The 10358-nt window shown below is 29.4% G+C and overlaps 2 protein-coding genes across 9 annotated transcripts; one reads left to right on the top strand and one right to left on the bottom strand.

Annotated features, from left to right (window-relative positions):
- The first annotated feature begins 979 nt into the window (after nt 1–979).
- On the top strand, nt 980–4347 carry LOC115237702 (coiled-coil domain-containing protein 58). 3 transcript variants are annotated; one of them, XM_029810931.1, is made up of 3 exons: nt 980–1264; nt 1540–1903; nt 3699–4347. In XM_029810931.1, exons 2-3 carry the CDS (start codon nt 1901–1903, stop codon nt 4083–4085), a joined length of 390 nt encoding a protein of 129 aa, XP_029666791.1. In that variant the 5' UTR covers nt 980–1264; nt 1540–1900; the 3' UTR covers nt 4086–4347. The 3 variants fall into 3 exon arrangements, with proteins under 3 accessions (XP_029666791.1, XP_029666789.1, XP_029666790.1); XM_029810929.1 differs by lacking the exon at nt 1540–1903; XM_029810930.1 differs by lacking the exon at nt 1540–1903 and having other exon boundaries at nt 980–1259; nt 3694–4347.
- Nucleotides 4112–8254, bottom strand: LOC115237701 (protein FAM162B-like). Of its 6 annotated transcripts, none has more exons than XM_029810923.1 (6): nt 8027–8254; nt 7503–7585; nt 6477–6628; nt 5757–5850; nt 5267–5460; nt 4112–4310 (listed from the first exon to the last, which is right to left on the bottom strand). In XM_029810923.1, exons 2-5 carry the CDS (start codon nt 7508–7510, stop codon nt 5271–5273), a joined length of 444 nt encoding a protein of 147 aa, XP_029666783.1. In that variant the 5' UTR covers nt 7511–7585; nt 8027–8254; the 3' UTR covers nt 4112–4310; nt 5267–5270. The 6 variants fall into 6 exon arrangements, with proteins under 6 accessions (XP_029666783.1, XP_029666784.1, XP_029666782.1 ...); XM_029810924.1 differs by having other exon boundaries at nt 4114–4310; nt 5261–5460; XM_029810922.1 differs by lacking the exon at nt 4112–4310 and having other exon boundaries at nt 4350–5460.
- Between the last annotated feature and the right edge of the window lie 2104 nt (nt 8255–10358).

Consider the following 10358-nt stretch of genomic DNA (forward strand, 5'->3'; position numbering starts at 1 on the left):
ACAATTTGAACGTCTCACTTGAGAGTCCGGCGAGAGCACTTGGGAAGAATCTGAACGCTCTCTGGGTGTCTAGGTGCACCCGGGTGGGGAATCGGAACACAGCCTTGAACAGCAAAGCAGTAAAAACTGTGTTTTGGTTATATATGTACATATATTCTAAAATACGGAATCACCAGAGGTAAGTTTGTAGAAACTATAATTATAAAAATAATTACTCATTCAGTTATATGTCAATTAATATTGAAATTGAGATTAACGATTTAAAACACTGCAGAAAATCTATTTCATGGGCAGCGCAGCAATTCTGTAAAATCACTTAACAATGCTAGTTAGTTACTAAACTGCTGCTGCTTTTCACTGCCCATTCTGCCAAGATGTGAATCCGGCCTAAGGCCGACGTCCCATTGAGCGGAATTCCATAACGGAACGGAACGCGCGGAATCAGCGCGACCAATCACAGCCATTCCGTTTTCTTTCTTTCGCTTTTTCTATTTTCCTTATGTCCCATGGAGCGGAATACGCGGAAACGGATTACGTGGAATGATATAAAATTAGTCTTTTTATATTATTTACGATACGTCTTTTATTAATTATTTAATTAATTATTTATTTGTAATTTATTAATTTGTAAAACATTTTAGATTATTTTTAATGCTATCTGAGCAAAGGGCCTAAAAATACCCTTTTTTATAAATTTGATACGTACCTTAAGGTCACGTTTAAAGCCCGAATCACACTAGCGGCTCGCGGCTGCGATTGCGATGAAGTGAGAAAGAAATCGTAGTTGCCTCTCTCTTGTGAGTAACTACACATACAAGCATCGTGTCTGTAGTATACATACTTTTGTGTACACACACATGGCCGCGCATGCGCACTTTTGAGCAAAGTAACTCACAAGAGAGAGGCAACTATGATTTTCTTTCTTACTTCCTTCCGACATGTTTTTCTATCGGGAAACAAAGGCATTCCCCTTCCATTTATATATGTTCTAAGGAACACCATGCTAAAGGTATTTGAAATAAAATGAAAAAAATGTGGAAGGAGAAATCTATAATGTTTTAACGACATCATTTTGTTTCAACGACAAATATGGTGTTGCTAGAATGCTTTTAAACGCCAAGTAGTGCAGCCAAAATTTTTCTTTAATAGATTTGAAGCGAAAATAGTGTCAAACGGAACACATCTATAGTTAAAAGTTGCTACCATTTTTAACCTAAAAATGACAGCCGCAAGCGTGGAATGTGGCGATTTTTTAGAATTTCAGGTATTTCCGAAAATAGAGCTTAAGTAATATTTGCGTATTTCTATACTGTATTATACGGATATAACAAATATACACGTATTTAATAGTTTCAAGTTATCAAAAAGTAATATTAATGATTTTTATGATTAATGCCGGTTGGTGGTATTTTAGAAATTTATTATATATTGTGTGAGAAAAAATTATATATTGTGTATAATACACAAAAAGGTAACTTTGATTTAACAATAGAATATCTACATTATTATGAAAAAAATATATCTCATATATATATATAGATAGCAGTATGCCAACAGTATGCCAATTCAATCATGACTTCGCAGTAGATTTTACTGCGTCTTCGTTAAACTTAATTTCTGGCAGCACAGCTCTTGCCAATATAATATAACAAAGAAAATTGACCAAAAATAGAGTATTATTTGCTATTACGTCGTGACAGCAGATATGTAGCAAATATCGAGCGAAGTCTACTATATCGGATATTGACGGCAGAAATCAAACATGGCCTGTCGTGTTACAATGTGACGGCAGAAACGCGACAAGAATAAAACACAATCTATCCCATCAACTATTAAAAGCAGAAACGCAGGAAAAGTCAAGCATAGTCTGCTGCTGCTATCACAATGTGACAACCAAAACATGGTAAAGATAAAGCACGTCTGCAAAGCACAATTACTAATATAGATGCAATAAAAACTGAATGTTACAAATATTATTACATAAATGTTTACGATAAATCGTTAGTTACTTGTAATTTTCCCATCGTAAGTATAATATATATAATGTATAACAGGTTATATTGTACATTCTATGTAATGTAAATAATTGGCATAGTTATAAATAATTAAATATATAAATTTAAATAAATAATTTATTTATTAATAACTCATAAGTTTCAAGATTTGTATGGAAATTGAATTCTTATTTTGTTTCAAGCAGTCAATAAATGGACAATTTTATTGATCTACTCGGTTTCCAAACTTTCAATTTAATATTCTGAGTCCTTTGTTAGAATTGTATCAAAAATTAAGCTAATAAAAATAGATATACATTTTTAATTTTGTTAGCCGCGCTTTGCAATCTTTATATTTGTCCGTAAAAGAAACTTGAAATAGATACGTTGTACAGCGGTAAACGAAAGAACTATAGATAGAATCCGATATACAAATTGTATATGATATTGATATGTATCTGTCATTATTTCATGACAACAGACCATATTGCGTTTCTGTTTTTGATGTTACTGCGGTTTTGTTTTTGATGTTATCTTTTGAGACGGCCGTTGAATTATATGCTAAATTTTTGCCGCATTTCTGCCATCACACTGTGGTTACAGATGAGCTCGATTTCTGACGATATTCTGCCGACAATTTAAAGCATGATATCATGTTGTGCTCAATTTTTATTTAGTTTTTGTTGACATATTGTCATATACAGGGTGGCCCACGTAAAGTGTTACAAGCTAATAACTCTAAAAATATTTGTCAAATCAAAAAATTGTTCATGAGAAAGTTTCATGTTTTCGAGAGGCCTTTCTAGCTACATAAACATAAAATTGCCCCCACTCCACCTCTAAAGGGGGCGGAGGGTAACTTTAAAATTTTAAATAAAACCCCCCATTTTTTATTGCACATTCTTGTAGCTTATCTGGAGAGCTTTTCAAAACACTATAATAAAGTATTTTTTCATTAAGTACTTTTTGAGTTATTTTATATCTTAATCTGACATATTTTGATATAAAAAATAAAATATCTCGTAAAATATTTAGTTTTCGATAATCTTACCGTAATACTTTTATGTACTCCAGATAAGCTACAAGAATGTGCAATAAAAAATGGGGGGTTCCATTTAAAATTTTGAAGTTACCCTCCGCCCCCTTTAGAGGGGGAGCGGGGGCAATTATATGTTTACGTAGTTAGAAAGGCCCCTCAAAAACATGAAGCTTTCTCATGAACAATTTTTTGATTTGACAAATATTTTTAGAGTTATTAGCTTGTAACACTTTACGTGGGCCACTCTGTATATATTAGGAAAATAAAATTAGAAAATTGTAACTGTGCAAATGTATATGAAAATATATATATGCCAATGGGAAAACTGGCAAATAAGAGCCAAGGCGCGGCTATTAATGCGCGAACTTATTATTATATTTTAGTAATGATTGTGTATTTTAGAAACTGTCCAAAACGTACATTTTGAAAAAATACACATTTATTACTATTATATATTTATTGCTTTGGCTCTTATTTGCTAATTTTCCCACTTAATTGTTAGTACTCTGAGCCTATATATATATATTGCTGTTATTATTAAATATAAAAGAATATCAAATATAATATCAAATATATATACACAATACTACATTTTATCATTTTGTAATATAAAATAAAAATATAAATACATAATTACTAAATATGAAAACCATATTGTATTTCAGGATACATTAAAAAAAATGCGACTGTTAGATGACAAAATAATTTACATGTTGAATACTACAATTCCTACTGAATCCTTCAAAGGCCAAGTGGATCCTAATGCACAATGTAAAGATTTATTCCAACAAATAAAATCCGTGCATACACAAAGAGAACAAGCAATCATGAAGTGTTTGAACATCGCTAAGGAAAGAGTAATACAATTAAAAAATTTGAGAGAGAATGGTGATGAAAGACTAACATTAATAAAAAATTTGAGAAATGAACAAACTACATTGAGATTATTAAAAGCTGAGCTTAATATAGAGGAAGTTATAAAAAAACGTACAGTACAAATTTATTATGAAAGATGCCGTGGATTTTATAAACCATCACATGTGAACACATAGAAGTAGCAAATAAATAAGACTGAAAATATATTGGTATATCGGTTATCTAATTGCTATATTATATGAGTTGTTACAATATAGTTATGTACATAATAATTTTGTAAACATTAATAAACATTAGCAATAATTTGTTTATCTCCAGAATCATTGTTATTTTGTAATGAAGATATACAATATATACTAATTCTCTCTCTCTTTTATGAGCGAGAATTCCAACTGTACCATCTGCAAGAATAAATAAAAATATGATATACACAAATCATAGAAATTGTTATTTATTTTGCAAATAATTTAAGTACTCACTAATAAAAATCAGATATGTTATTGTACTACAGGTAAATTATATACGAATGTATATTATAGTTTTTGATAGTAAATAACAAAACGCGAGTTCTGTTAGAAAACATTTTTAAGAGATGAGTTTTAACTTTATTATACCTGTGACAATTAGAAAGTTGCTGAAACTATTTGACTATTACTTAAGAACAAAAAGGTAGACTTGAAAAAATCAAATTGTTTTGAACACAAAAAATTGTCAATTTTTTATTTATTAGCATACAAAAATAATATAAAAAATTTAATAATAAAATTTTACGTTTAAAAAAGTAACAAACCGGTTGTAGACAAAATTTAATTATTAAATTACTTTATATAATTTTTCTATTATACGTTAACAAAATTGGCAAGGATTTCTTATATTCAAAAAATAGTCTGATTTTAAAAATTTTAACCATTTGTGTTTCCAAATAATAGCCGAATAGTTTCAGCAACTTCCTAATTGTGTCATCCTATAAAAAAATTAATCTTTTAAACCCATATTAAAATAATTTTACAACAAATGCGTACGTACACGCGCGCGCGCACGTGTGTGTGCGTGCGTGCACATACGTGTGGAGTAGTATAATGTAGTATATTTTGCTTGCCTCTCTCGTTATTAAATAGAAAACACTATATCATAAAACGTCTACATTATTTATTGCAGATGTAAATAATTAAATAATTGAATGTTCATTACTATATGGAAAATATTATGAGTATTACTTTCAAATAGTGTATATATAACAACAAAATAATAATAATAATCGCTAATATGTTTAATTTATTGTATCTGTTTGTTTCTCAAAAAAATTATATATATGTATATATATTTCTAAATTATTTCTACATTGTTTTACATTTACATATTTATTCATTTTTCTCCCTTGCTAAGGTTTCTTTCAACCAATCCTCTCTTTGTTTGGTTAAAGTTTCTCCTTTTGCAGCTTGTCTTTTTCCAAGTATTACAGAACCTATACAACCAATTAGGGTACCAACAATCATGTAATTACAGGCCTTAATTCGTGCTTTACTCCTTGCAGCAAGTAAACAGTCCACTCTATTCAAGAGAAAATATTTATTTATCAAATAATAAAACAAATTAATTATACAAAAAGCTAATAAATTAATATAAATGCATTTTCAAATAAAATAATTTTTTATAAAAATTATTTATTAGATTTCTTATAACTTGGTGATCGCCAATATGTTAAAATCTCTAAAAAGAAATAGTTTTAGATTTAGTTAAAATTATATTTTGAGTTATTAAATAATTTTAATTAAACTTATATTTTAAATGTTTGTATTTTTAATAAACAAATACAAATAATAAAAAAATGTAAATATAATACATACGTAATATCCCTAGGAACATCTGCTATACTTGGATACCGTTTTACCCAAACCAGCATTCTCTTATCAAAATTAGTCACACGATGCATACGCGATCCTAAAATATATAAACTATAAAAATATATATGATAAGTAGATATATATAAAAATTATATTAGTATATTTTTTATTAGTATATTTTCAATAAAATAATTTCTCTTCTTGTATATCTTTTTTATAATTACATAATAAAAAAAAATATGCTAGTTATTACCACGTTTGAAAATATAGTTTTTGATAATATTACTTAAGATAAAATAATTTAATTAAAGCTAAAATTCGCTTTAATTGTTTGCTCTATTTATTCTGTAAAGTATTTATTTTACCAGTTAACCCTTCGTTGACAAACGCTGGGTCACTCACCATGCATATCTTGATAATGTTTTATAAGACTCTTGTAATGATCGACATAAATATATCATACGTACAAAAATTATAGTACAAAAATATCAAGAATTTTATTTAAAAAATATTTAAGAATAGTATATGTACATTATATATACATATATATATATATTTATATATATATATCTCAAATTAAAATTTATTATAAAAATTTAATGTGGAATACATATAAAAGAAATTTTACTATGAATCAAAATTGACCCAATTTTGCATGTGCCTGTCACATCGTATGCTGTCCGAAGGTTAATTGATTTATGTAAAAGCTTATGAACTCTTTACCCAGGACACCATCAGTTTTCTTTACAGTTTCATTGTTTCTTTGTGCAGGAATTTTGTCTATTTTATTACTTTCTTGTGTAATATTGCTGCGAGTAAACCATCGCGCTCTAACATGCAACTTAGCACTGTGAATAATTTGTTTCGACAGCATTCTGTGAAAATAAAAAATATATTAAAAGAATAAAATAAGATAATTTTAATTTTAATTACTATACAATCACCACATAGTATTCTCAAGACATTTCCTTTAATAAGAGCTTGAGACATCGAGTTTTTTTATTACAAAACTTATAACAAAACTAGACAAATTAAATTGTGGAAACATATAATATACGGAGAAGTGAAAAAAGTTTGTGTGAATAAGAATACAAAGATTTAAAAACATAAATAGCAAAAACACATTGTAAATTGAAGTACATTGTTAATTTGTATATTATTAAACATTGTTAATTTTTCAAGTCAACTTCATGTTAACAAAATCTTATTTAAAATTTATTTTTTAAACAAAAGTAAATACTGTTTTGAAAAATTTACATTAATAAAATATTTATATATATAAAACATAATCTCATTGCACTCTAAAAATAACAAAAATGCTTACAATCAAATTGATTGACATTATAAGGCTGCGTTCCGTTTCATGCATGATGCATTACTTATCCTTGTTGTTCATCAAATGTTAAACAAGGATAAGTAATGCATCATGCATAAAACGGAATACAGCCTAAAAGTATCGGTTTAATATAAATATCAATTAAATATCAACATTAACTGAATTTTTGTATAAAAATAAAAATCTCAGTAAATATATGATATTCAAAAAGAAAACGTATTTATATAGTTTGGAGAGTTTATATAATATAAAACAAGACGACTCCATCAAAAACTAAAATTAATAAACATTACAGTGCATTGAGCAATAATCACGCTTTGTTCAGAAATCAATCTAAGTCAAGATGTGTGTATGTGTGTGTATGTGTAAACATTTCTCTATGGGCGCATTACACTTAACAGCTGCACACTCACGGTATCATTTTATCCTTGTTCACCGAAAGTTAAACAAAAACAGATGATGTTCGTGAGCGTTGCGGTCGTTAAGTGGAACGCGTCTGAAAAATATACATTTAATAGAATGGTAGCCCACACATATACTATACACACAGTCTTACAATTACATTATTATATATATAATCATTAATGTTACAAGACTATATTTTTCAAAATAAAGGGTAATGATTGATGCTTGATCACGCGACACAGTTATCTGATAACAGATTCGCATTCATAATTAGCGCGCAATTATTTCATTTTCTATTATATCATATTTTTAGGTTACATATCTATTAATAAAGACATTTATGAAATTATGATGTACTTGATATTGTATTGTTTAGCAATTGATTTTACTCTATTGTATGTGTGTGTGTGTGTGTGTGCGCGTTATATGTGCAAGCTCCACATTTTTTATAATTTAATTTTAAATCACAGCTTTATTCTTCAAAAAATATTTATCACATATGAAATTTTTTAATGTGTATGTTATATATTACTTTATACAGAGTTGTATATGCACACTTTTTACTGTACTCAGAAATAGTTTATAATGAATAAACAAATCATTTCGCGATTATTATTTTATATGTAAATGATCTTGGCTTTGACATATATCACCGACGAGATACTATTAAGGCTCCTGAGTAGTCGCCGTGAAACTCTGAGTTGACGGTAGCGACATGAGAATAAAGATGTTGCGGTAGGAATAAGAACCCTGTCCAACGACTTACCATATAAGTGAACTGGGATTTATTTGTAACTTTCGGCTGGATTTTTTAGCTCACGCCTACTGCTCACTGCTCCCCTCTTACCCCTCGCTCCTTAGCAACGCATCGTAAATCGTAACTAAGGAGCGCATCGCTTAGTCTCAGGAACGTGCGTATCACAAATGTGATAGCACAATACTCTAGTAACCATAAAACATAAATATTTTAAATTGTTATAGAACATATAAGTAATTAATAATATAATAATTATTATTTTTATTATTAATACAAAATAAAATATTGAATAGAAAATTTTAATGAGAACTTTTACTACTAGAGTATTGTGCTATTATATTTATGATGCGCACGTTCCTGAGACTAACAGGGGAGGGCACGATCTTGGGGTCACCGAATTGAAAAAGGCTTTTATAGTGTAGTACTCTATTAGAAGAATACTTGGGCAAAGGGATAGGCCGCAATGCTCCACCATTTCCAAGAAAATGATTTAAACAATATGGCTTTCCTTATATCTGGCTCCGTTATATCAATTATCGAAAAGGCGGTGTAGCTCGGGCATTAAGCGCGTGACTATCACGCATCCAACCCGGGTTCAATTCTTGTCCCTGCCACTCTTTTTCTCATTCTTTTTTTATACAATCTAGCAACAAATATTTATTCATGTAAAATAAAATTAATTTAACTAACATTTTTTTTTTAATTTGCCCTTTCGGAAGGCAATTTTCTTTTAATTTACTCACGAAACTTTTGTTAAACTTACAACCTTATTATTTTATGCATTCTATTCGATATAAAATGAAGCAAATAAAACGCCACTATTTGAACATAGTTATTATTTAATACAAAATTACAAACAAATGTGTCAAAACTTTTATTCATCCTTGTTATCACTATCATCAACACTCTCTACAGATCGGTTACAATTATTCGGATGATACTTGTAATTACTTGTTGTAATTTTGTATTAAATTATAACTATGTTCAAATAATGGCGTTTTATTTGCTTCGTTTTATATTGGGTAGATGTATAAAATAATAAGATTTTAAGTTGAATTAAAATTATGCCCAGTTTTGTGAGTAAATTAAAAGAAAATTGCCTTTTAAAAGTGCAAATTAAAAAAAAAAAAGTTGGTTAAATTAACTTTATTTCACATGAATAAATATTCGTTGCTAGATTGTATAAAAAAAAAAGAGAAAAAAAGTGCCAGGGACAAGAATTGAACCCGGGTCTGATGCGTGATAGCCACCCACTTTAATGCCCGAGCTACGCTGCCTTCTCGCTAATCGATATAACAGAGCTGAATATAAGAAAAGCCATATTATTTAAATCAAATTTTCTTGGAAATGGCTGAGCATTGCGCCCTTCCTTTGCTCAAGTATTCTTCTAATAGAGTACTACACTATACTGAAAAAAAATTGCGAAAAAATCATGTAAATACTGCATACCATATAAATAAATATACAATATTCAACGAATAATGCTAATCAAAAACGACAGAAAGATAAATAGAAAGCGAATGAGATGTATCATTAAAAATTTTTATGTTCGACATATTATATTCACCATTAAAAAAAATAGAATAAACAATAAATCTTATCGAAACTCGCTCATTCACTCGAAACATAAAGAGATGTGGACTAATCTAGACTGCGTTCCGATATTCAATGCCAGTTTCACTGAAAATTTATAGTATACGTGACGTAAACTATGGCTTTTTATATAACGGAAATAAATATCAAAATGCAACTATAAGAAGCAAACGGCACATAAATTTTAGTTGCGTACTCACCATTATGTTCTGTTGGATGTAGAATGTACTGACAATATGAGGTGTAAGCACTTCGACTTGCTTCGACTGTTCGACGCAGACTGACTCGCCGCCGGCTATGTTGCCACAAACGGTTGCGGCTCACACGCACACAATCAGAGAACCTTGTATTGCACACAGTTGCTGCGCAGTACATATACGAGGTTCTCTGATTGTGTGCGTGTGAGCCGAAATCTGTTTGTGGCAATAGCCGCCGATTCACGTGAATTGACTCATGTTACACTATCACACCGCACGGTTGCCGATATTCCCAATACATGCGTACTGGTACAAGC

The sequence above is a fragment of the Formica exsecta genome, unplaced genomic scaffold, assembly GCF_003651465.1.
Source record: "Formica exsecta isolate Colony F162 unplaced genomic scaffold, ASM365146v1 scaffold3063, whole genome shotgun sequence".
NCBI classification, from domain to species: domain Eukaryota; kingdom Metazoa; phylum Arthropoda; class Insecta; order Hymenoptera; family Formicidae; genus Formica; species Formica exsecta.

Bases quoted from the DNA above. Each gene is read 5' to 3' on its own strand.
- LOC115237702 (XM_029810929.1), top strand. From the start codon at position 1,220: ATGACAGCCGCAAGCGTGGAATGTGGCGATTTTTTAGAATTTCAG. The intron at 1,265-3,698 runs GTATTTCCGAAA...ATTGTATTTCAG, and splicing joins GCGATTTTTTAGAATTTCAG to GATACATTAAAAAAAATGCG.
- LOC115237701 (XM_029810923.1), bottom strand. The intron at 5,851-6,476 runs GTAAAGAGTTCA...TATATATTTTAG, and splicing joins GAAAACTGATGGTGTCCTGG to GATCGCGTATGCATCGTGTG. The intron at 5,461-5,756 runs GTATGTATTATA...TCTCTTGAATAG, and splicing joins GATGTTCCTAGGGATATTAC to AGTGGACTGTTTACTTGCTG.